Below are 27489 nucleotides of genomic sequence, written 5' to 3'. Positions count from 1 at the left end.
GCCAATGATATATAAAAAGCCACTTGAATCATTTCCCGCCAGCCTTTGAGTGACTGTAAAGAGGCTGGCAGGGAATGCTGGGAGTTGTAGATTTGCAGCAGTTGGAAAGTAATCAGTCGCTTTCCACTGCTGTACATGGAGCGTTGCCCTGGTTAGGTTGAGCCGGTGTTAATGACCAGACTCAATGAACATTCAACTAACTGCCTGCCAATGAAATATGAGATAGCACCGTATAAGATTTTTATTCTTTATTATTATTATTATTATTAAAGCGTAAAGCAACAAATCACAAGCTATGAACTTGCCACAAGTGTATGGAAAATCCAGCACAATACGGGAGTGCTCGGCAAGTGCTCCGGCCAGTGGTAATCTAGGCAGCTTTGGTCTGGTGAAACAGTGACTTAAGCTCAACCTGTTATTTTATTAAAGGGAGATTCAGGTATTCTAAAGTTTGGAACTGATGCCCTATCCACGAGGTAGGGAAAACTTCCCACCGATCCAGAGAACTGGGGCTCTGAAGAGCTCCGTGTGAATGGCGATGGGGTCCATCATTCGCACTACCACTCCATTCATTCTAATGGGATCACCGGAGATAGCCGAGCACAGCATTTGCCTGGTCCATTGAAAAGGAGCAGCAGTGCTCACGATCGACCTTCAAGAGCCCCGTTCTCTGTGTCAGTCAGGGCCCCAGTGATCGGGAACTATGGACAAGGTAAACTTACAAACTTAAGAATACCTCTTTAATTCAATAACATTGAAGAAAGTACATGGAACCTTAAAACTGATGGGTCTATCCTTAGATTAGGCAAGATCAATGGTGGTCTAAAACTTTTGGTGGCATCTCCACCGATCAAAAAGCACCACATTCCATTCATGGTTTACCAGGCATAGCTCCTATTCACTACAGATTTGCCCCATTAAAGTTAATATGACCTAGGTGTGGCACCAGATACAGCCTTAACTAAGAGAATGGAGCTGTGCAAGGGAAACAAAGGGGACATGGCAGTCGCAGAAGCACCAGTGCCCCTGCAAACCCTTGATTGGTGGTGGTGCCGATAGACCCCAGATTGAGCCTATGTTAACTGCCTAAGGGGTTGTCCAGGATAGTCCAAGACTCCCATGTACTTGAATGGGGTGATCTTTTTTTCTAATCCTGGACAAGCCCTTTAGATGGGAATCCGACACAGTTTTTGATTCAGTCTGAATGCAAGTTTTTTGGAGCCAAAGTCAGAATTGGTTCTAATGAGAAGGAGTAGAAGTCTTTCCTTTATAATAGCCTCCAATTCCAACTGCAGAAAGTGGATTGGAAAGTTATTCTGCTGCAATATCCTATTATTACCATGTCACAGACATTTTAAATACGATACAATACCTGAACAAACCTCAAGATGGACAAAGTAGAAACGCCTCACAATCTGGTGATATGTTAGAAACCGGATAAACCTCAAAAGGCAAAAAGATATTAACAAATGCTATTTTCGCCTCGTCAAGGACCTTTATTATTAGGGACATAAATACTTTTAAAAGGGCATTTTACTTCCAATTCCTGCTGAAGGATCTACGGTGTCCAGGTCGGAGTCTGTGCATGTCACAAGTGACCAGAAATAGATGGCATATTAATAGAAGTCATGTTACCGCCATGGTGGCAGGTACTCGCAGTACAGGGCTGAGCTATGTCACCGTGTGCATTTAGTTGCCTTTGATTAACTTTCTTCGTGGCTTGTTTAGCTTATACTTGCCATAAACAAATCTCCTATTGTGGTTATTCCGGATACTTAAAATGAGTCCAGAACTGTTAGATTACATACACTTGTGTGACCTATGGCATAACCCTGGCCTACACACGAGCGGGAGCCAATTCTAACCAAGTATCCTCAATCCACAAGAGGATTACTTTTTAAAGGTCATGGGATATTAAAGGGGGCTTCCGTCCATGAAAAAAAATAAAATAATTATATTATATATATATTTATGCAGCAGGCTTTAAAAAGTAAGAATGCTCACTTCACTGCTCTCTGCCGCTTGCAGAGTCCCCCAATGGTCTCACGCAAAAGCGTGAATGGGCATTTGATTGCTACAGCCAATTACTGGCCTCAGAGGTGACAAGGAGCAAGTGATTGGGTGAAGGCAACCAATCAAGGGGACCCATTTAGTGTTAGAAGAGGAGGGGCAGGAATTGGTAAAGTGAATCCGCTTTATTTTTCTTTTAGCGCCTGCCACGCTTTATTTTTTTTTTTGTTCCACAATTACATTTTTCACCGTCTCAACCAGAAGCCTCATCAGCGTCAAATCAGTGGAGTCTGTGCCCCCTACTAATGTAGAGAATTTGCAGGCTTTGGTGCCGAATCCTTAAAGGGGAATCTGTTGAACCTGTCCAATTGTACATGAAGTCCGATATTTGAACAACATAGTAGAGAGAAGGTGATCAGAATGATATGTCAGGTTTTCGAAAAGATTCAATATAACTTTTATAAATGGATTGAAATTCCTGGTATACATAGGAGTCCAATGGGCAGTCCTACTAGTGATTGACAGCCATTTCTCCATGCACAGTCATACAAGGAAGACTATCAATCACTAGTAGGACTGCCCACTGGACTCATGCATACAAACACCAGGGATTTCAATGCATAAAATACAGGGTTTACTGAAACTTTTCCCAAAAAAATGTATAACAATCCGATAATCTTCTCCCAGCTCTATAACATCCTGCCCACAGATCAGATATTGTATTTACATCACAGGTTCCCTTTAAACAAGGACATGGCCATTGAGATCAGTGGTTATACAAACCTATAGGAGTTTATTAAACACAGGAGTCTTCTAAAATAAAAACGAGGACCAGAATCAGCATCTAATTAACAAATTATGAAAATTCATCGAGGTAAATCCCCCTTTTTGTAATACAAAAAGGCTGCCCCACCGTGTGTAGTCTACAGGTAACGCCGCAAGGTGTCGCTACATGTGTGGCAACAAAGTCCCTTTTATTGTTGAAGAATCAAGCCGTAATATCTATCGATCAGTGATCCAAAAAAAGTGCTCTATATAGTACAGAGGATGCTGGTGTTTTGAAATACTGTACTTTTGAAAATATAGATAAATATATATACTTTATATTGCAGTACAAAAGTGCAATGCTACTTGGTAGCAAAAATGAGCGGAACCTCCAAGTGTCAGTTTTAGAGAGAAAATAACCCACACCTTTATAGGATGCTGCCGGAGTGTCCAACGCTACACAAAACTATCAGTTTGTACAATTTTCATCCAGAGACATTGATATAAATCTGAAAATCAGCATGGCACAAAAATGACTAATATTAGATGACCAACAAATGAATTACTTAAATAAGAATTGCTGGAAAACCAGTTTGCAAAGAGTCTGTCAGCAGGTTTTTACTATGTAATCGGAGAGCAGCATGATCTTGAGGCGGAGACCCCGATTCCAGCGATGTATCACTTACTGGGCTACATGCCGTCATTTTGATACAATCCCTGTTTTCTCTGCTGCCGATCTAGCAGTGCTCAGAATGCGGAGCCCTGTGTAACCCCGCCCACACCACTGATTGAAAGAAAGCTGCCAATCAGTGGTGGGGGCAGGGCTGCACAGAGCAGGAGGACTAGGAAGCAGGAGACACTGTCACTATGGGACTATCTTCTGCTGATAAAACAATGAATTTATTGAAACAGCCTAGGATGTGACATATCACTGGAATCAGGCTCTCAGCCCCTATATCATGCTGCTCTTTGCTCACATAGCAAAACCTGCTAACAGATTCCCTTTAAAATAGCAAAGGCTTTAAATTACAAAGTCAAAAGATAAATTAAGTTAAAGATGCATCAAACATAAGTAACATTTTCTCAGAAGGGCAAACAAACAGAAGGTACAGGTGAAAAGTTTCCTGAACATAAAAAGAAGCCGCAACTGGCTGGACTAATAAGTGCTATATATTCACGCAGTGGACGCAGTCATTTCATGGGCTCCTGCCGAACGTAAAACGAAAGGTTAAAGATTTCCGAGAAATAACTACCTCCACTGTGTCTATGTACAAATGGTACATGGTAAAATAGAAAAAAAAACACATCCAATATAATAATATGTCATAAACTAGTTCTTACAGTGCTTAAAGAACCTCAGCACTATATATTGGCCTTTTCTTTTTAAATTACTAAATAGAAAAACTTGGCTGTTACCATCAACAAAAATATTTCTCTTTTACTATATGCTCATGAATTAAAATATATAGCTTTTATAGCTGTGATAAAGAAATAAGGATGAAAACTCAAGTCGTACACAAATTATTCATTCAGATTCCTTTTTCCTGAGACTTCATGTAAAAGGCATTGCAGAAAACCTGAAAGGGTCAGCACGATAGAAACGTAAACTGTAGCTTCTATACATGCGCAATATTCCGCCACTGGCATTAAGGGAAGAAGCTTGAGAAACGTTAACATCTACAGTTAAGGCCTGGCATTTATAGGAAATAATGACCTTTCCACTATGGATCAAATTCAATTATTTACTCCATGTGGGGAAATTGCATTAACTTGTCATGTACTGATCCCAAATTACCGCTTGCCTAGAGCTGCAATCACAATTCAGCTGGTTTCTCAGCTGTGATCTTGTTGCTTGCTTGCATTGGTAAGGGTGCGCTCTTACATTGGGGTGTACATAAGTTGTGGAATTTTGCCAAAAATATGTCACAGTGGCCTATGTTGCTCGTATATATACACATACATATATACACCGCACTTATTGGATGCCTCTTTTTTTAAACAAGGGTAGGTGACACATCTGGCACAGAAAAACCCCCACAAACAAAAAAGGTATACCAACTTTTGGTGGCCCAAAGTGGCCAAAATGATACTCATATTGCCTCCGTTAGGCGACTGGGGGGCTATGGATGTATATGGAATATTTTCTTGGAAAGCTCCCTGCAAATACATCAAACATACAATGCAAACTCTCAGCGATCGCATCCTACTTTGCAATGTCTGTTGTAAAGGGGACACTTCTGAGCATTGCAAAGTAGCTTGATATAAAAAGCGCTAAAAATCCAACTGATGGTCATTAGCGGTGGATGTCAAATCTGTAGACTGTAACTAAAGCCACCAATAGAACTATGAGAACAGCCTTGGAAAATACAAAATAACTCCGGATCAGTACAAGATAAGGAATGCAATCTAGTAACGAAAGGTAGACTAGTCAAAAGGAGGACTCTGTCAGTATGTTCTGTCGATTAACCATACCCATGTTGCTGATCATACTGGTACCATAACCCAAAACAAAATTTTTTAACCCATTATGCATCCTCAGATGCCAAGTGTCCGAGGAATGCGAATACATGCCTTGGGTTCTTGTCGGTAAACCCTCCCCAATCTCCAGCTTTTGATCTTGAATGGTGGGTCTAGTGCTCCACCTGCCACATACAAGTTGTACGAGTGGCCACACAGGTATGGTTAACTGGTTACCAAATCAACCAGCGTTGCTGGTTTTGAGTGCCAAAAGTACTGACAAACACCCCTTAAAGGGGCTCTCTGTTCCACACCGGAAGGCGCTGATGAAGCCTTCGCAGGAGCCTACTAGAATGTGAGCACGGACGGCAAGCAATGACCTGGATAGGCTGCCGGCTGTGCACGAGACTTGACGAGATGGGCCAGAGAACCCCTTTAAATACAGTTTTTTGGTAGTGCTACTGTAAATCTATTAGTACACTGTGTACCCTCTCCCTCTTAGATTAGTGTTTTTGGAAGTCAAGTGTCTCGGGAGCCATTTCTCAGTGATGTACCCCGCATATATGGAAAAAAGAAATACAACATATGAATGAATAAGAATTGGGCTGACTAAAAATAGGCCATCAAAAATCACGTGCTCTGCCGGTAACCACGAAAAATGGCCGGTGGGGTCAAGCAGACATATTTGGCTTTGGGTTGTAACATCACAATGTAGGCTACAATAACCTGGCAGTTCTTACTACCGCATGCCATGATGTTACTAGCAGAAAACATACACCCGGTATATAGTCAGAGTTTATGACGTAGCTACGTTTAAGATGGCCATAACTTTATGAAGGAGCTATAAAATTCCAGTAAAAAAAAAATATATATATAAATGTATAATAATTTAAGAAAGAAAATGCATTTCTGGTCTACAATCTTCTTTGCGAATAACTGGAGGAGACTGTGGTTCAGTAACAGTCAAGCATTACTTCTAGTCAATAAGCCGTCTTGTCGGATGGAGTAACGTACGTCCATCCACAATCAAACCAATCCAGAATCTTTGGCCATGTTGTAGAAGATCCCTTTTCTCTGGAGAAGGTTGCTTGGAGAGTCAAACTCCACTATTTGGCCTCTGTCAAGAACCATCACCCTAAAATCAGAAGGGACAACGGGTCAGTTAGAAATTACTCCAGCTCATCGTGACTGTTTTTTATCATCACTTTGTTTCGATAATTTTGCTGGGGGTTCATTTGGAGCCCATTGTACAGAAATTAAAAATAAAAAAACTGTAAATTTAAGAAATATATTCAACGGTTTATTTTTTATTTCTTCTAATTTGAAAATCGATAAAATAAAAAAGGAGTTCCTTTGTGCCGTTGTTCACTTTGCCCCATTCACCAGAAATTATACCAAATAAGGTGGCGATTTTGTTAGTCCCCCCTCTCTTAATTTGCTTTTTATTTATGCATTTATATATATTTTGGTACACATGTATGTATAGAATTATATGTTACTGAAGAGCTCTTACAGTTCTCCACATTAACCGGCATCTATTAGGCTATGTTCACACACCATGATTTTTTTTGATCCACAAATCTGCAGCAAAACTTTATCTTCAGGGGCATTTTATTCAGTATTTTTCTTGTAGTTTTGGTGTTTTTTTCCAGCGTTTTTTTCACTGTCCTTCTGTCTCTATTTAAGTATATACATAAAGTTCTGTGTAAATAAAAAAGAACCCCATTCTATTTTGGCATCAAAAACGCTGATGCAATTTTTTCAGCGTTTTTTTTCACCACCCATTACTTCCTATGGGTGAAAAAATGCTGAAAGAAGGGACATGCTCTATTTTCCAAAAAATCATGCAAGGTACAAAAGAAAAACCATGATGTGTGAACAGAGAATTCTGGTTTCTCATAGACTTTGCTGGTACTGCAAAAGGCAGCTGAAAATTTGCATAAAAATCTGCAGCAAAAAAACATGTGTGAACATAGCCTTAAAGTCAAAGATAAAACACTGTCTTTCCTTCTTCTATGACTGCATCCCTCGTCCATCACACTCTGCATTTCTGTTAAATACAGTGCAATTATTTCTATATAGTTCAGCCTCCTGTTTTCTTCCCTTTACCTCCACACTGATTCATAGCTCTTGCTTCTAATCCCTCTGTGGCATAGATGGCAAACTGAGGCCCACGGGCCAAAACTACCCACTGGGGTTGAGCGAGTATGTTCTGTCTGAGTATGCTCGGGCCGAGCTCCGAGTATTTACAGCTGCTCGGTGATATGGTTGAATCGCTCCCGTGTGCATGATTTGCAACTGTTTGACAGTTTTATTACATGTGAGGAATGTGTAAGAAATAGACATTCCTCAAATGTATTAAAGCTGTCAAAACAGTTGCAAATCATGCACACGGGAGCGATTCAACCATATCACCGAGCAGCTATAAATACTGGGAGCTCGGCCCGAGTATACTCGGCGAAAGGGTTAATAGAACATACTTGCTCAACACTACTGCCCACGTATTAACTATATTCGGCCCGCAAGAAAGTACCAAATGTATATTAGAGCTGGCCCAGTGTGCCCACTATGCGTTTTTCAAGCGTTTTTTATGCAGAATTTCCACAGCAGAAACGCTTTAAAAACGCTTGGTAATCCGTGCCCATGATCCAAAATGAAAATCTGCATATTCTGAGCCCATGCTGCGGATTTTTCCCCAGCGGATTTTCCTTGTGGAAAAATCCGCAGCATGTTCATTATTTGTGCGTTTCTGCATGCGGATTTGAGGCCCCAATGCATTTTAAAAATGAAAGTCAAATCCGCATGTAAAAACGCAGCAAAAACGCGTGTAAAATCCGCAAGCATTTTTAACTGCCAAGAACATGCAGAAAAGCTGCAGAAATTTTCTGCTTCATTTCTGCATCGTGGGCACATAGCCTAAGGCTGCGTGCCCACGTAGCGTTTTACAAGCGTTTATGCTGTGGAATTCCCGCAGCATAAACGCTTGGGAAACGCTTGGTAATCCGCCCCCCATGGTCCCCAATGACAAGCCGCACTTTCTATGCCCATGTTGCGGATTTTTCCGCAGCGTTTATGCTGCGCTCAAAAATCCGCAGCATGTCCATTAATTTTGCGGACACTCAGCGTAATCGCCACCATTGACTTGCATTGAAACGCATAATATCCGTGTCAGTACATTTGTACAGACTGATATTATGCGTTTCTATGTGCGGATGGTACCCGGGTCTGGAGGAGAGGAGACTCTCCTCCAGACTTGGGTACCATAGAAACTGTAAAAAAAAAAAAAAAGAGTTTAAAATAAAAAATAAAGCTTATACTCACCTTCCGTTGTCCTCCAGGTGTTTTGTCTGCTCCGCCCAATGTCTTGCAATGCTCGCGCTGTTGTGAAGGACCTGCCATGACGTCATTGAGTCATGTGACCCATCACGTGGCTCAATGATGTCACTGCAGGTCCTTCACACCACCGCGAGCCGCCCAAGAGACCGGACGCAGCAGAGAGAACACTGGGAGGACATCAGAAGGCGAGTATAAGCTTTATTTTTTACCATTCTTATTCTTTTTTTTTTAGCTAACTTGGTCACACTATACATGCCGGTTGCATGGATTTATATAGTGTGACCAAGTTGTCGAGCACTTTTCCAAGTGATGCTAAAATCGCCTGGAAAGCGCTTGATAACCCGCATGCAGAAATGCATGGAAAAACGCTTGACAAACGCTTCTACCTGGCAGGAAAAAGCTTAAAAAATATGCAGCATTTCTGCATCGTGGGCACTTAGCCTCATACTACAAATCCCATTTTTCCAGATCGCACTTCACATGTGCTTATAGTATTAAGCTTTGCTTGTTCCAGATTAAATTTTTAAGCAAAACTTAAGTTTGTTTCCATATGAAAAGTTTCCTTGTTATATTTGATAAGAAGGAAAAACTTCAATTGTAGACATTTTTTCAATAAACAAAGGTTGACCCATGACTTTGGTCAGGTTTTTAATTTTGGCCCTCTGTGTCTAAGGTTTGTTATCAATCCTATGACGCATCAGTACAGCATCACATGACCAGCTAGAGCCAGGACCACCTCTGTTTGCTGAGATAAACCTGCACTTATCCCTCGCTCTTTATTCTCCAAAATAAATGTGCACATTATAAGTATACAGTCAGGTAGGCTGAACTGTGATCTCTTACATCATCACTGTGTGACAGGCACTGTGCAGTCATCATCATTATCTTTGATAAGAGCTCTCCTTCCTTCCCTGTGGAGAACTTAAACATGCAATTGCACCGTACAGGGACACCTTCAGAAAACAAAGCCTCGTAATTCTTAGGGTGTCACCATGACATAACTGAAGAGAAGTAAAACATAAGTTTCTAGTTATAAAGAGACATCCAACGAAGGTAATACCTGCAGAAATATAGAGTGGGGAGACTAATGACAAAACGTCAAGTGACAGAGGGTCTTGTATAGGGCAGTGCATCACTGATACTACAGTTCTGTGAACAATGGATATGGAACGATTATAAACAAAGGACAAATTCCAATATTGACTAAAGGCCCCGTCACACTTAGCGACGCTGCAACGATCCCGACAACGATACGACTTGTCAGGGATCGTTGCTGCGTCGCTATGTGGTCGCTGGTGAGCTGTCAAACAGGCAGGCTCACCAACGATCAGGGGAGCAGCGACATCGTGGAAAGAATCTTTCCACGATGTCCTGCTCCTGGTTACCAGCCTGCTGAAGCAGGAGCAGGCTGGTAACTATGGTAAACATCAGGTTACTAGGGGCACACGCGCTCCTAGTAACCAGCTGTTTATCATGGTTACCACTCTGCTACAGTGAGCAGGAGGTTACCGCTCACTTTAGCAGGCTCGTAACCATGATAAACAACGGGTTACTAGGTGCGCGTGTGCCCCTAGTAACCCGATGTTTATCATGGTTACCAGCCTGATAGCTGCTCCCGCTGGTCACACACAGCGATGTGTGCTGACCAGCGGGAGGGCAACGACCAAAAAATGGTCCAGGACACTTTGCAACGATCAGCGACCTCACAGCAGGGGCCTGATCGCTGCAAAGTGTCACACATAGCGACATCGCTGGTGAGGTCGCTGTTGCGTCACCAAAACCGTGACACAGAAGCGATCTCGTTATGCAAGACGGGGGCTTAAGGAGGCTAGATTCACACATTCGTGTGAGTGCCATCATCCAAGAGAAACAGACCAATTTTTTTTTCTCAAATGCCATCCTGCTTGAATCCGTTTTTTTTTTTTTCAGATACTCTAGACTCTCTGAACTCGGATGGAAATCGCTAGTATAAAGTCTGTTTTCAGTGTTATCAGTTTTTCTATGCGTATAACCTAAGACTTTAAATGGAAGAGTCTGACCCGCAAAACGGATGAAAATACGAGTGGCTTTGAGTTTGATGGACCAGTTTTTAAAACTGATGTATGTAGCATGGATCAATTAAACTGTATGGGCAAGAATGGTGTCCAAGAATAAAACATAGGACACTCGGATGTGTGAAGGTAGCCCAAGAGTGATTAGTTAACATGCCAAATGATCCTGATCCATAAAGTATCCGGTGTCTGATAAGAGCCAAATGCTCTACCACAGCAATAAGGGCTGTGATTTGTTGAATGCTATGTAGTCTTCACAAGAGCAGACGGACATGGTTAGAGACCACTTCCATCTTCTTCCTCATGGACACTGGCCATTTCTGACGACACTGTATATAGGCGAGGTCATTTTTGGCCAATATGTAGGGTGATGCTGAACCAAGTGGTCAATGTCGTTGTAGTGCCACAGCAGTGAAGATGTAAGAGGCACACAGTTCCTATTGAGAATGAAGGAATGTATTGACATATTGAGTCCTCCAAAGTAAGAGATGATCTTTATAGCCATTCTACACAAACTAAGAGCCGTTTTCACATGCTCACGTTTAGAGGCAAGTCGTAAGTTTTGAGACTATCACTGTGTGACAGGCACTGTGCAGTCATCATTATCTTTGATAAGAGCTCCCCCCCCCCTCTTCCCTGCGGAGAACTTCAACATGGAGTTACACCACACAGGAACTTCTGGTGACACCTTCAGAACCGTGGGCAGTTCAGAAATTGCCTTCTGGACACAGTGAAGCCCCGGGTGGGTGCTATTATTTATACCTCCATTTGCCATACCTTGTGTAGTCCATGATTGTATTGAGTCTATGAGCAATAGTGATTACAGTACAATCTTCAAATTCTTTTCTGATGGTCGACTGAATAAGTCCATCAGTCTCCAGGTCTACTGCGGCAGTGGCTTCATCTAGCACCAGGATTTTGGTCTTACGAAGAAGTGCTCTTGCCAGGCATACTAGCTGCCGCTGACCAATGCTGTGAATTTAAACAATGCAAAAAATATATAAAAATATGAGTATTTTCATGATCTGTAGTGGAGAAATCCAAATCAACTCCTTAAAAGGTCATCCCCTCAATCCCGGAAAAAAAAAAGGTTATGCCCCTTAAATAGGATAGGGCAGAACTTGCTGATCACTGGGGATCCGAGTGTTCATGAGATTAGGGCTCTGGAACCCTGAGAATGGATCTCCGCAGCTCCATCCTGAATGTAGAGGAAATGCACATTCTTGGCCTCCGCTCTATTCATTGTCTATGGGACAGCTGGAAATAGTCGAACATTTTATTCAGCAGTGCCATAAACAATGAAAGCGACAGAGCATGTACAACTTTACTCCGTTCAGGAGAAGGCTGCAGCGAAACTCCCAACTTTGGAAAACCGCTCGAGGTCTCGGTAGTCCAACCCCCAGCGATCAGCAAGTCATCCCCTATCCAATGGATAAAAAGATGGGGGGAATATCCGCTTAACAAACAAATCAATATTGAATTGTTAATTCTACAGACCAAAATACAAGTCAGTTTCAAGTGTAGCAGATGCAAGATCGTGATGGAAAGCTATAGGTAGATTTTACTTGATAGCACTTCTCACCTGAGATTTTCACCTCCCTCTGCACATTCATGGTTGAGCTTGTCGGGAAGACCTGAAATAAAATTCTTAAGATGTGCAAGCTCCAGGGATGTCCAGATTTCTTCATCGGAATACTTTTCAAATGGGTCAAGGTTCATTCTAAGAGATCCCGAAAACAAGACTGGATCCTGCAGACAAAAATGATAGGACGGTCAATGGGCTATGTTGCGGTATTATTCCAGCTTTGTTACAAATACAAACAGCAAAATGTGAGCAGAACTAACATGTATGGCTATCTTCAATCTAAACAATTGCACAAGAGTAATATTGCATTTTTTGTGATCCTTGCACTTTTACTATGCTGCTAATAACAGTAGTGTTAAACCTTCTATTAATTAAGCAACAAGAGAGAAAAGTGCAATCAAAAATCTGCAATCCATATAGTATTAAAATGACTAGCAAAAAAAGTTAAACATGCATAAAGTAATAAAATATTCAGAAAAAGAGGACTACCTGTGGAATGATAGTAATTTTAAATCGAAGATCATGGAGACCAATCTTTGCTATATTGCAGCCATCTATAATGATCTCCCCAGAGGCAGCCTCACTGATGCGAAACAGTCCAAGTGTGAGCGAAGACTTCCCAGCTCCAGTTCTGCCAACAATCCCAATCTGTAAAAGGGAAGAATACAAAAGTATGTATCCTAAAAGAGAATAAATGACAAACCATGTCTCAATGATCATCTACATACAACTTTACAGGGGTTGTTCATAAAAAAAAAAAAAAAAAAAAATGCTCCGATTGTGATATGTACGGTAGAAAAAAAAATCACATAAGTTTTCTGAAAGACAACAACTCCTTTAAAGATCTAAAATTAAAAGTTATTCTGTTTGGATTACTCCTTGATGGAGCGTTGTGTGGCATCACCATGCCTAGATTCATCTGGGAATAGTACAGTACATCTGGATAGGGACTTAAGATTATTCCATGTAAGATCAGGTACAAAGAAGAGTTGATGGGAGCTCACTGGTGTTAAAAAGAAGAAAATCTACATGCACGCTCTTCACTTTCTCCTGTCTGTACATGAATGTATCCGTTACCTGAAGAGCTTCCACTTACCTTCTCTCCACCCTGCACAGTAACATTAATATTTTTTAGGGCCAGGTCTAAATCCTCTCTGTATCGCAAACAGAAATTTTTAAATTCAATTTTCCCTTCATGGGGCCAGTTACTTTCTGGTGTTGTGTGCTGAAGAGTCCATGGAGCCTAAAATAATAGCATAAAATGGGATCAGAATATTGGGGAATATATACGTGAAACAGAGGAATTGATGCCGGCAAAAATATAAATGTAACGTCCAATAACCCGATTCAGGATTTTAATGAAACATCTTGCTTAGCGCACAATATAAGACTTAACTTTAATCTGCATATTTTTTTGGGCCACATGCAGCATCATAGAAATCCTATATAGCCAATAGGACAAAGTATTTGATAGCCCGGTCTCAAACTGTATTACACCAGAATAGGATTGTGACCCTGATTAATCGTTCCTGTCACATCACAGCTCTTTCACGTCTTAATAGATGTGTCATTTTCCATTGGGACTTGAAAATACAGTGATTATTCACCATTGTGGTCCTGAAGCTTCCCTGTATAACAGGGTTCAATTTCCCCTGCTAGCGAACACTTAGCAGAAGGGATGAGAGCTAGCAGGGGCTCAATTAACGGTCTATAGTGATCACTACATATGTTAAGTGTGACAGAGGGAGATAACACCCTCTGTCAGCCCATCGGCTCCCTGCAGAGCAATCATGGGAAGCCGATGGTTGCTATAGCGACCGGAGCCGCAACAGTAGTCTTTAGTAAATTATACAATAAAGCCAAATAGGTTGTACAAGACCCATGATCTATTAGGCAGTAGTGTAACACAGACAGGCTAGATAATACTCTACACTTCCTAAGTAGTGCAGGGTATTATCTAAACAATCAAAAGATTGACTGTTCAAGTTCCCCCTCCCTGCCCTAGGGGAAAATCAATATTGCAAAAAAAGAAACATTTTTTTTTTTTAAATTGAAAAGTAATTTTTCTGACTAAAGGTGCTCAATCTCAAAAAGCAAATGAATACTGCAAACTAAAAGCAAAAGACACACACACGCAGACTATGCCAGAATTGCCATTTTGTTCATTCAATTTCACATAAAATGGAAAAAAAATATATCAATAAGATGTATAGATCCTAAAATAGTACCGATAAAAAAACCTTATATCTCAATATGCAAAAAAAACAAAACATCACACAGCTTTGAAAACAAAAAAATTAAGTGATTGTCTTGTGCAAAAGCAGCAAAAAAAAAAAAAAGTTACAAATTGGGTATCACTGTAATTGTACTGACCCACACAAGAAATGTAACTTTATTTATCCCTAATTGAGAACTGACAAAAAATGCCATAACACTATTTTTGTTTATCCTTCACTATAAAAAAAATGGAATAAAAAGTGATCCAAAAAAGTCAAATGTACCCAAAATGGTACCAGTGAAAGCTATATCTGGTCACGCAAAAAAAAAAAAAAATTATATAATATATATTATAATTAAATAATAAGCCTTTACATAGCTCCACTGATGAAAAATGTTAGCATTAAGACTCTCAGAATACGGCAACACAACAAAATTATTTTTCTCCCCCAAACAAAATATGTATTGTATAAAAGTAATAAAACTATGGTTCATAAATTTGGCATGGTCATAATTGTGCTCACCAACAGAATAAAGTTAGCGCTTTATTTGAACAGCAAACGAAATGCGTAATGTGATAATGAAAAAAAAAACAAAACATGGACATTAAAAAGGGATTGCTGGGTCAAAATGAAAAATTTTCTGGAGATCTCCTTCAAACCACTGCAGGGCGACTGTCACCTCTGACACACCCGTGACACTAATAAGTGACATCCCTGAAATCTGTGTCTCAACCCCTACCTCATGCTGCCCTCAGATTACATAGCAAAACCCTGCTGACAGATTCCTTTTAACATTCTACTATGAAGAAACAGTAAGGGACATTTATAATTGAACTGTACCAAAATTTGAGCAAATTGCGACATTTCGTGGTCATAATTTTCCAAACAAAATTTATCAACGCTTCCCTGCATTTATTATACCATACTTAGTATCTACGCCAAAATGTAACGATGACAAGAAAAAAAGAGGCATGGTTAACCTTCTGGCGTGGCGTACGGCATTTATAATTGCATTTCTGCATAAAAGCAGGGGAAAAAAAAGACGCTTATTCTAGACAGGTCACAGCAGGTCTTAAAAAAAAAGCTAAAAAACAAATATTTACTGCTATGTCGCAACCTTTTATCATGTACAAAGTCACAATTTGTGCAAAATCCAGCGTGGACATATGATGTTTGGCACATTGGTTTCCTCATTGTTTCTAAAATTGGGAACCAACTAACATGTAAAAAGAAAAAAAAAATAACAGCTTGGACAAAAAAATGAAATAAATTTTCATTGACTTAAGACATTGGACACAGTCTCAAGCTCTTCTCCAACGTTAAGGTGTGATGTAATTAGTAACTTTGGAGTGCAGAGCAAGTGAAGCCATTTATGATCAAGTTTAGCCAAAGTTTTTTCTTTTTTATATCACCAACACTTTCTCCACTATCGGCCTTCTCTCCCCCTCTCAATTACATACTCTCAAAGAGGAGAACAGTCCTTAACAAAACCAGTTATAACTGCTGCCTATAGAAGTCTATGGAAAGGGTGGGAGGGAGAAGATACAGAGAAGCAGACATACACAAAAAGACGAGACTGCTGCTTTTAGCGAGTGTTCTCTCATTAGTGACATATAATGTCCTCCATGTTTTTTCAGCTTTTGGAGTGTACAGTAAGAGACAGAAGAGATCTTACCTATGTCTACTGTGTATGGAAGACATATCATCTAGTTTCTACCCTATATGGAGCTAAGCAGAGTGGGAAAACCGCTGATAAATGAAGACTAAAGTTATATACTGGTTAGAAATACTGTTATTATTCCTGTGCACACAATAGCCTACTCTCAAAGGTTACCTAAAATGACAGTTCCTCTTAAAAATATCCCGTTTATTAGAAAATGTTATGATTCCAATCTTGTAAGTAATTATGCAAAAAAAAAAATGTAAAAAGCGTTATTCTCAAAGTTGTCTTTTCAGCAGTTCAGGGGTATGCAGGCTCTCGTCATTGAGTGACAGCTCTGGTGAGTAGCAGAGCTGTAGAATATTAGTAGAACTTTTCTGCGCGGAAATGCACAAGAAACACTAGGTAATCCGCGTGCCAGCTAATGCAATGACAATCATGATGTGCTATGCACATGATCAGGAATTTTTCGCTCAGGATTGTCATTATGTTTAAATCCACAGCATGTCCATTCTTTGTAGTATTTCTGCAGCGTTTCCTGACCCATTGAGGTCAATTGAACCGCAGCAAACCAGCAGGTATAAATATATCTGTGGATTTGTTGCAGATGTTTGCTGCGTATTTTACTGACTCAGTTCAAGTCAATGATGCACAAAATAATGATACCCGGGGAAGAAGACTACTCCTCCCATAATCTGACCGCCGCTACCATTGATAACAGCGAGAGCGGCGCGGCTGAGGGGAGGAGTAGTCTCCTCAGCCGAGTCAGCTGTGTTAAAAAAAAAAAGTAAAAGTTTACATTAATCTAAAACTATAAAATAACAAAAACACCTTATTCTCACCTGTATGCCGTCCTCCCGATATCCCCCGGGGACCCGATCACCCGGTAGTACACTGACGGAGCATGCTCGCTCACGGCAGTGTACATTGCAGTGCTGCTGGATGAGTTCACCAGAGTTCATCAGCTGGAGATCAGCTGAGAGCTCTGGAACCTCACTTTACGGCACCGGTGCTATGTGGGAATATTCCCACGCAACACTGATGCAGTAAATGAGGTCACCAGAGCGGATCAGCTGATCTTCTGCAGTTTGAACTCCAGTGACCTCAGCCCCAGCAACGCAGCAATGTTCACAGACAGGAGTGATTAAACTCCTGTCAGTGTACAGTGCTGTCTTCTACAGCAGTCACATCAGTGATTGCTGTAGAAGTGACCTAGATCGCCGTGGGACACTGGGATTACGTCATGACAGCAGACAGGTGAGGGATAAGGTTTTTTTTTTTTTTTGTTTGTTTGTTTTTTTTTTACAGGAGATGAGGGATTTGGGAATTTTATTTAAATAAAAGACTTTATTCTGGCCGTGTCTTTATTGAAAACCATTGAAAAGCTTACTACAGGGTTAGTAGTGGGGGTGTCTTATAGACGCCTCTCCATTACTAACCTGGGCTTTAAGTCAGCCGCCAATACAATGCTGACATGAACCCCAACTACTGCGAGGATAAGCACCAGATTTGGCACATCTTATGGATGTGCCATTTCTGGGACTGCTGAGAGCTGATATTATTAGCCGCGAAGGGGGCCAAGATCCATGGCCCCTTCCCTGGCTATTAATATCAGCTCGCAGCTGTCTGTTTAGCCTTTGCTGGTTAGATTTTATAGGGGGACCCTACATCAATTTTTTTCTGGAGCCCACCTGTAATCTAGCCAGTAAAGGCTAAGCAGCTGTGGGCTGTTAATAGCCAGGGAACATTGTTGGCTAATGGAACCTTCCCCGGCTACTAATATCAGCTCCCAGCAGTCAGCTTTCCCTCTTCTAGTTATGAAAATGAAAATAACGAGGGAGCCCACGGCATTTTTTTATTTTAGGCTATGTGCCCACGATCCGGATGTAGCAGAGCTTTTATTTTTGCTGCGTCCAAAATGCTGCATTCTATTGAACGCAGGTAAAGAAGCATGTCTTCACAACCATGTGGATTTTTACCACATTCAATACATTCTAGTGGTCAAATTTCTGTTGCGGAGACTAGAGACTCCGCAAGAATAATTGACAAGCTGCGGTCCTGAAAGACGCGCCGCATGTCAGGGTCCATGGGTGATCCATAGCCTCAGATGCACGCATAGTGGACATGGGATTTCTAGAAATCCTATCCACTATGCTGTGACATCTGGATGCTGTAGGTTTGATTCTGCATAAACATGCAGCGGCTCCTGATCGTGGGCACGTACCCAAACTCACCCGAGGCATGTCAATTTCTGTAGCGGAGACTAGCGTCTCTGCTGCAGATTTTGACCGATTGCAGGGTCAATACATGGAGTGGATCCAAAAGTATGAACAACAAAAGTGTGGCATTAGAACATAGCGTTTTGGATGCAGCTAAAATATGCTGCGTCCAAAGTGCTTCTGGTTGCTGATTGTGGGGACGTAGCAGCTAAACAAAACAGCTGTAAGCTGTTATTAATAGCCAGGGAACATGTTTGCCTAATGGCACCTTCCTAGGCTAAAAATAGCATCTCTCAGCTGCCCCAGATATTACATGAATGCCGACACCTAGCCCTTTTGTTTAGTGATGACAAGGTGTCAATCCGACCCTTTCATTACTAAACCTAATTAAAGTAAAGTGAAGCGTGAAATAAACACACACACAGTAAAAACACTTTATTTGAAATACAACAGACACATTCTTTAATCATTTAAATGAACCAATATACTCACCCTAGGCCTGACGGTAATCCAAGGGTTAAAGCGATGTCACACATTTCTTTTTTCAAATATCTTTAGTTCGCTCCAAAAAGCATTCATTGATGTACAAAACCGCATTAAAAAAAAAAAGTGTCAAAATTACGGCAAAATCGTGCGTTTTTCTGCAGCATTTTTCCTACCAAGAGATGCAGAAACCTTAAGGAATTTTCTGCATTGCAATCCAGAACATGCACGCACAGCCCAAAGCTCAGAACAAGCTCTGCTGTAGCACATTCAGCCATCAGTGGATTGTTCTCAAGTCTACACTGCTATCACTGTATTTACACACCGAGATAACAGGGCATTTGAACAAGGAAATAACTCTGAGGCTATGTGCCCACGTAGCAGATTTGATGCAGAGTGTTTTTGCCTCTCTCTGGCAGAAAAAAACGCTTGCAGATTAACATGCGTTTTTTCTGCCAGAGAGAAGCGTTTTTTCAGCGTTTTCGCATGCGTTATTTTCAAGCAGTTTTCCAAGAGATTTTGAGCATCACTTGGAAAGTGCTTGACAAGTTGGTCACACAATATAAATCAATGCAACCGGCATGGATTTATAATGTGTGAACAACTGATGCTTTAAATGCAGCATCTATAGTAAAAAAAAAAAAAAAAAAAAAGAGAATTAAAACATTAAAAATATAAAAAAACCCTGTATACTCACCTCTCCGGTCTCCTCCAGTCTGCTCCCTGCGGCGTCCTCGCTCTTCGGCGTCCCGCAGTGTACTGTCAGGACCTGCGGTGAAGTCATTTAGTCAGCTGATGGTCATGCGACCATCACCTGACCACCGACGTCAGCCGTCGCGTGACCATCAGGTGACTAAATGACATCACCGCAGGTCCTGACCGTACATCGCAGGACGCCAAGGAGAGGGGACGTGTGCGGGAGCAGACCGGGGGCCGCCGGAGGGGTGAATATACAGGTTTTGTTTATTTTTAACTTTTTTATTTCTTTTTTTTCACCACGTGGTAGCCGGGATGAAGAGGAGTTGTAGTCTCCTCTTCATCCCGGGTACCACATGCACCGCGATTACGCTGCAAATTCGCGGCCATTGAATTTAATTGAAACGCAGCAAATCCACATATACCTGCGGGTTTGCTGCGTTTCAATGTTCCTCAACGGCCACGAATTTGCAGCGTAATCGCGGTAGAAATGGTCATGCTGCGTTTTGCAATGCAATGCGAATTCGGCACGCAAATTAGCGCATCATGTGCACTGCACATCCAAATTCACATTGCTTTGCATGGCAGATGGTTTTAAAAGCGTTTTCGCAGCCGTAAAAATGCCGCAAAAACGCTACGTGGGCACATGGCCTGAGAGCCACAATTAGGAGACCAGCTCAAGAAAAAGCGATGTGGAGGAGCTGCTGATTTTTCAAGTTTTATACCAGCTTGTTGGGAGCTGATAGGGAGGAAGGTGAGCAGATTACTGCTAAATTTAAATGAATGAGTTGGAGAGACCTGGCTACTATGTTAGGAGTTAACTCCTTCTCTGGAATGTAACTACTGCTCACAAAACAACCAGGCTCTAGTGGCCGAGTTCTTTGGAAACCACCTGTACACTATGAAAGATAATAGCTCTTACTTGCAGGAGAATAACCACAAATAGAAAAAGCAAGTCAATCGCAAACGTGTTTATTTTTACTCAAGCTAAGTAAAGTAATTTAAAAACTTGAGAACACATCGCATCAGGAAACAATCAAGGATTCAGATTAACACATTATAAACTGTAATTTAATATCCAAACAATGCCATAGCTGCAAATCTAGGCAGACCAGTATTTCACATAATGCTAAACAAACAGACTTATTTGTAACACAATACACACATGGATAACTATTCATGAAATTGCCATGTTCCTGTGGTTCAGTGAACACTGCAGATTATAGTACTTGTGTTACTATCATAGCTTTCTGTATAAAAAGGTAAACCTTTTATATATGTCACCTAAAGAAACTACAAACTTCTTTTCTAAAAGGCATGAAAAGAATTTATAATCTATATATTTTTTCTAGATAACAGATTGACTTTTTTCTCATCTGTTCTTGTTTTCTGTACATGCCTGAGCTGCTGTTGACAGCACATGGATCATACACTGGAGAGGACTCTGACACGTGCAGGCTCATTATGAAAAGAAGGTGGTGAGCTGTGACCGTCAGCCATTATGATTAGTGGATTCTGTGATAATTATATAAATATATCCTGTATGTGTAACTCTTCATTGTAATTCTGTCTGTAAGACTGATCATTGCTTAAAATGGATCTGTAAGCTACAGAAAGTATCAGAGTGAATACCGCAGTGCTTGGGCCGCCGGCCTTGTTTTGCTAGCCACCAGCCCTTTAAATTCTTCCTAAACCTGCAAACATGAATCATTCCTAACTAAACACTGTGGCACACGCAACGCTGGATTATGTACTGTGACAGCCTCGGGACGTTCTTTGTGGGCAGAGTTCATGCGCTCCGAGCTTCCGTCAGGTTTTTAAGATGAAGACAGCAGATGCAGTCTCCTATGTGATGTATATACACACCTGGCCCAGTGTCTCCTATGTGATGTATACAGCAGTCTCGGTGTCTCCTATGTGATGTATTTAGCAGAGCCATCACTACTTGAGTTCTGTAAATGTTACATGAGCAGTGATGAATTTCCCACTTTGAAGAGTATTTCCTGCACTGACATATGCATCTATGTCTGGAACAATTTAATGCTGGGGGTAGTTTTTGTTTTTTAACAAAACTTTCCATTGCAAAGAGTCAACTGCACTCCAGACCAACACAAAACTGGAAAAGCAGTTGCAAGTAGCAACATCATCACTACCACTTAACATCACACGTATCTGCATAACCTTTTTTTATTTTGTCCTGCTAAGATAACTGCTGCTGGGTCAGTTTCAAATAGAGGATTACTGGTCATGTGAACTTGCCTAATCATTTGTTTGTGTCACGCCGGTAACTCGCACGCATTCTCAATTCTGTTCTAACCACTGGGTTATCAGCTCTGCTCCTCCCTGTGTCAGGCAGTCTTCCTGAGTGACCTCTTGCAGTACTCCCAGCACTGCTGCCTCTTCCTGCGGTATCCACCTGGCTATAGGAAGGAGAATTCAGACTCTGCAGGAATTTAACCCTGCTGTGTTCTGCAGAGTTTTGCTTCCCTGGCCTATATTCTGCCAACAGGGGATATATTAGACAGCTTTTCCCTCCACACCTTGCCTGAACTTAGGTTCTAGTGTCTCAGTCTTTGCCCTCTGTACCTTGTGTTCAGCCTCTGACCTTTCGGTCAGCTGCTGCAGGTTCTGGGACCGCCCTGGAGTGGAACCTTGTGGCTACCCTAAGGGCCAAGCCTATCCTCACCATCAGAGGCTGTAGTGAACCCCAGGTAGCCACTTAGTCACGCCCCTCCAGGGTAAGCACAGCCCATGACTCAGTGAGTCCACACCCACCACCGTCAGTTTGAAACAGATTAAGTAAACAAATAACTGGATTCATTTCAAATAGATGAAAACCTTGTTGCACTTTAAAACTGATCCATTCACATTGGTTTCACGAATTTAACAAAAGGATCCACTAGCAATCAGCTATACATAAGACAAAGTAGTGTAGTCAGGAGCACGTTACCTCCTGCTCCAGATCTGCATATTCCTTCACTCGCTCCACCGCCACAATATTGGTCTCCAGTTCCGATGACATTCTTACCAACCAGTTCAGGTACGTTGTCACCTAGGAAGGGATATTGATAAAAAATTATATTTTCCAAGATACATTATGAGGGATGGGGATGGGGTTTGGTGTATTACAGTCTTAAAAAGGGCTCTGCTTTTGGTATAAAGCCAGCTCATCAGCACAAATCCAGCATGGTAACCTCGTAAGTGGTGGCTGTGTGGGGCGGCAAAGCTCAAAATAAAAAAAATTAAAAAAAAGGGAAGGATTCCGGGGCTATAACTTGGTTACATGTATTCCATATATTATGAATATTAATGATAATCTGTCACCAGGTTTTTGCCACCTAATTTGAGGGCAGCACGATTTAAGTCAGAGACCCCAATTTCAGTGATGTCTCACTTACTAGGTTGCTTACTGTAGTTATGATAATCTGATGCTGATAAAATAGTGATTTTTTTATAAACTGAGGACTAGTAAACCTGCTGCAAGGTAGTCCTCCATATTCATGAACCCTGTATAACTCCACCCCCACCGATTGGCAGCTTTCTGTTTACACTGTGAATAGGCAGGCCAATCAGTGGTGTGGGCGGGGTTATATAAAGCTCAGCAATCAGAGAACTGCTAGATCTGCATTAGAAAAAAGTGATTTTATCAAAACTACAGCAAGCAGCCAAGTAAGTGATACAATGCTGGAATCAGCGTCTGTGCCCCTAAATCATACTGGGGTAGCAAAAACCTGGCGGTAGAGTCCCTTTAAATGCAATTTTCTTCTCTTTAGTGCATATTATGTTCTCTTTGACAGCAAATCCAGCTGTAGTGGCACCTTACATGGATTGTGTCTTGTTAGTACTGCTGATTTACACTGTCAGATCTGTTCAGACTCAGAGGATTACTAAGCACACACCCCAAGGAATCATCCTAAGTGCATAAATTACCACAGCCAAAAATGCCCTATCCTATGCACAGAACGTAACCAGAAGCAAACGGAGGATTATATTAAAGGTGACAGGTATCTGTTTAAATAGCACTAGAGAGATTCACTATTACACCAAGAAAGTACATACATTACATACTGACTTACTGTACTGGCAGGACTTAAAGGGGTATTCCCATCTCCAAGATCCTATCCCAATATGTAGTAAGTGTAATAATAAAATTAGCAAATATCCCCAATTAGAAATATAGTGTAGTTCTTCTGAATTGCTGTCACTTACCCCATGTGCAGGGCACTGCAGTAGTTGAAGTATCCATGTTTATGACCATTAACTGCTAACTAAGTAACTGCAATGCCTTGCACATGTGGTATGCAACATATAAGAAGAACTATACTACATGTTGCTTACCCCATGTGCAGGGCATTGCAGTAGCTTAGTTAGCAATTAATGGTCATAACCATGGATACCTAAGCTACTGCAATGCCCTGCACATGGGGTAAGTGACACAGCGATTCAGAAGAACTATACTACCTTTATAATTGGAGGCATTTGCGAATATTACTACGCCTACAACATATTGGGATAGGCTCTTGGAGATGGAAAAAAGGAAGGGGTTAAAGGAGAGGTTAAAGGGGTATTCCCGTCACATCTAAGGCTCTGTTCACATTACATTTGAGCCATCCTGCAGAGGTCTACTGTTAGCCAAGATGTTAATTAAAACAAAATTGTAAAAATAAACGCTGTATAGGATTAACTGGGTGTCTCCATCACTTTCCCGATCTGTACGTCATAGCTATGTGTATTCCTGGTACAAAATTGCCTTTCTGGACAAGAAATCCTCCTTAGAGTTAGTCTGCCAACCTTTTGGTTATGATTTACTCCTAGATAAAATGAACCAAATCGCTCCCCCCTCCCCACCCCAACAGGGAAAAAGGATTTTATCAAGCTGCATAGCACAAGGTGTACTGACCTAGGAATTCTGTAATAAAGCCTACAGATGACCCGTCTGTATTGCCAATCATTCCGTGCTTTTTCCATATATTTTACATAGAATGGACGTCTCCAATAAAACATAACAGTATGACAGAAGCTAGTGTAATGGTTTTACCTGTAAAGCATAAGAAATGGAGAGCCCAACTAATCCAGGGCTGAGCGTAAACCTCGATATGACAGCAAAGAGGGAGGCAAAGAGGACTATACAGTTTCCAACAAATTCCAGCCTTATCGCCAACCACCTGAGAACAGAGAAGATGGTACAGAGCTGAATATAGGGCTATTTAAAGGTAGGGGCAGAGACACGGATTTCTGTGATGTGTCACTTATTAGGCTGTGTGCTGTTGTTTCAATACAATTGGTGTTTTACCACCAGCAGATCATCACTGCCGGACTGGTGCTCTCGTGAATCCTGGTCCAATTCCGCTCCCAACACTGATAAGCAGCTCACTGCCACTATACAATGTATATACAGAGCCTGGTGTGAGAAGGGGCAGCTTCACGCTACATCTAACAACTCAGACAACTGCTGCACCCAATATACTAAGTGATACATCGCTGGAATCAGGGTCTCTTTCCCTACATCATGCTGAGGTAGCAAACACCTGCTGGCAGATTCCTTTAATAAAATTAGAAAATTCATAATTTAATACACCATCTAAAGGAATTCTGCAGGAGGTTCCGGACTCTAGTTTATTAATCCAAGAATGAAAACTGCTAGAAAGAGTCTGTTACCCCCACTAAAGTTAAAAGGGTTGTCCACCTTTGGAAGCATTTACTTTTTTACTGAAATTCATGCACTTGGGGCTAAAATTCATTTGCTTTTGATAAAATGTTTTTGCCTTCTATCGCCTATGTTTTGCACTGTCTATTCCTGGCTGCAGAATGGGTTAACAGAGAATCCATCAGTGACTTTGTTCTGAGAGTCTGATGGGAGAATTTGTTATTCTCTTTGAGCTCCTCGTAGCTGATTTATGACCACAGATCAGTTGAATGCTTTTTCTTTAAGCTTTTGTTTCCATGCACAAACGGTGCAAAGATTTAATAAAACCCAGTTGTAAAAATAATCAAGCCCCAGATACATTGTTCCCAGAAGCGGACAACCCCTTCAACTTTGAGAGACATGCAGAAGTGCATCCACCTCCTCGTTAATTCTTCTCGATACGGTGGCCACCTTATCAGATAGGACAGTGGACCCCTGTTCTCATATAGATGAGTGTTCCAAATGTGCCATTAAACTTTCTCATACCCCACACTTGGCCCCGACAAAATAAAAGCAGCTTATACTCCCCTCCAGTGCCATTCCCAAGATGTCGGCGCTCGCTCTCCCCGGGGCTCCCGTGCTGTTGTTGCAACAAGTGACCCCAGTGCCCAATCAGTGCTGGCGTCACTGTCCCCACCTCCTGTCGAATTGAACATGAAGAGCAAATCCGAGATCAGCTGCAGCCCGGACTTCCCCTTCATGTTCGATTCGTCAGAAGGCGCGGATAGTGACGCCAGCGCTGATTGGGCGTCAAGGTCACGTGTTGCAACAACAGCACGGCAGCCCCGGGAAGAGCAAGTGCTGACACCTCAGGAGCGGCGCCAGCACGGAAGAGGAGTTTAATGTTAAAAAAAATAATAAGTAGCAATGTAAGAATTTGTGCACAATTTTTGCTGAGTTTTTGGAGCAGAATTGAGTGGATAATGCTCCTCAAAAATGCAACACCTCTTATAAAACCTGGAGGCTCTGCTTAGATTCTGCTGCAAAAACTGTGCAGTCTGTGTGAACGGAGCCTACAGAAGAGCTCTTGTGGTGTACCTGTTGGAGACGATGCTGGGGTAATATGCCCTCTGATTCTCGTCCACTCTGAAGTCGCTGATCTGGATGAACTGTTTCTGTTCCCCGAATGCCCGGATGACACTGGCACCTAATAGGGTCTCATTGAAGTGGGAATAAACTGGAGATCGGCTGACGGACTCTAATCTCTTCAGCTGTCGTGACGTTGCGACATAAAACCTCTAAAAATGGAAGGGAACATAAAAGGAACATAAGAAGAAATAGTTACCCCAAAAAATATCCATCATCGCTGACCAGTCCTCACCTGTACAAAGAAGTAGAGCAGGCCCAATGGAGGAATCATCACGGCGACTATCGGGGTTGCAATGAGAATGATGATGCACGCGCCAATCACATTAAATAATGATCCCATGAACATCTTGATGATCTGTGGGATCATGGAGTCAATCGTGTCTATCTCCTTGGAGAAACGATTTACAAGATTCCCGCTTGGTGTCCGTTCAAAGAATCCCATAGGAAAGCGGAGGACATTGTGGAGCAAGTCCATGTGGAGATAGCGGGAGGCAAGGATGCCCCCTAGTGAAACAGTCGTCGAGTATCCAAAGACGGCAATGCCTGGAAATAAAGACATTATTCACATATCCCCAATAACAAAAACAAGATCATTAGCATAAATAACCCCATTCCCATGAGGAAAATCTATTTTCTGTTGCAGAAACTTATGCAAAATCTGCCACTTTCAAACATATTCTTAAACAGTAACCAGCGTTTTCATTTTTATTTAACAATAGCACACATGAAAATAAGAGACTTTGTAATATATCTTATCAGAGAAATCTGCTTCTTTCTCCTCCTGGACTGAGCTTTTATTCTAAAAATTCACATTTCACGGGTGAGGTCTAATGGGTAACATTTCTCCTTGTGGAGAGTGACATACCAGCTCTGGCATGCCAATGTGAGGAGGCTTATCCACCAAATCAGTTCTCATACTTTGCACTGATGAGGGGCGACAACCCCAAAACACCGCCTCTAAATTGGGATTCTGATTTGGCTTTTATCCTAAGTCATGTTGCAAGACTTGTTAAAGGGTCGATAGTGACTTATAGGATCGCTGCTTCCAACAGGTGGCGCTATAGAGTTCTAGTCCCCTTCCTCTCTGAAGAGACCATTTGAATATTCAATTCACAGGTAAAATCTGTATTCGGTGAAGACAGATTTTTCCCATTACTTCGATAGGAAATGGCAGTTGGTGCTTATAAAATCCTATGGAGGAGGAGAACGCTAAAAGCAGACATCTAGCTGCAA

The 27489-nt window shown here is 41.5% G+C and overlaps 1 protein-coding gene across 2 annotated transcripts in view; it reads right to left on the bottom strand.

The window, feature by feature from the left end:
- Positions 1-254: 254 nt before the first annotated feature.
- ABCC1 (ATP binding cassette subfamily C member 1 (ABCC1 blood group)) overlaps positions 255-27489 on the bottom strand; it is a 123746-nt gene continuing 96511 nt past the window's right edge. For both annotated transcript variants that reach the window (XM_073647683.1, XM_073647684.1), the window contains 9 exons: positions 26489-26799; positions 26206-26405; positions 24520-24646; positions 22432-22533; positions 13301-13447; positions 12694-12852; positions 12202-12368; positions 11397-11591; positions 255-6367 (listed from right to left, as the gene is read on the bottom strand). In XM_073647683.1, the coding sequence (XP_073503784.1) occupies positions 6259-6367; positions 11397-11591; positions 12202-12368; positions 12694-12852; positions 13301-13447; positions 22432-22533; positions 24520-24646; positions 26206-26405; positions 26489-26799 (1517 nt within the window). In that variant the 3' untranslated portion in view covers positions 255-6258. The remainder of the gene's footprint in view (positions 6368-11396; positions 11592-12201; positions 12369-12693; positions 12853-13300; positions 13448-22431; positions 22534-24519; positions 24647-26205; positions 26406-26488; positions 26800-27489) is intronic.

Source organism: Phyllobates terribilis, unplaced genomic scaffold, assembly GCF_046119375.1.
Source record: "Phyllobates terribilis strain yellow unplaced genomic scaffold, ASM4611937v1 Scaffold_9__5_contigs__length_417890890, whole genome shotgun sequence".
NCBI lineage: Eukaryota > Metazoa > Chordata > Amphibia > Anura > Dendrobatidae > Phyllobates > Phyllobates terribilis.
The sequence above is the reverse complement of the archived record's forward strand: the minus strand, read 5'-3'. Positions and strand labels throughout refer to the sequence as shown.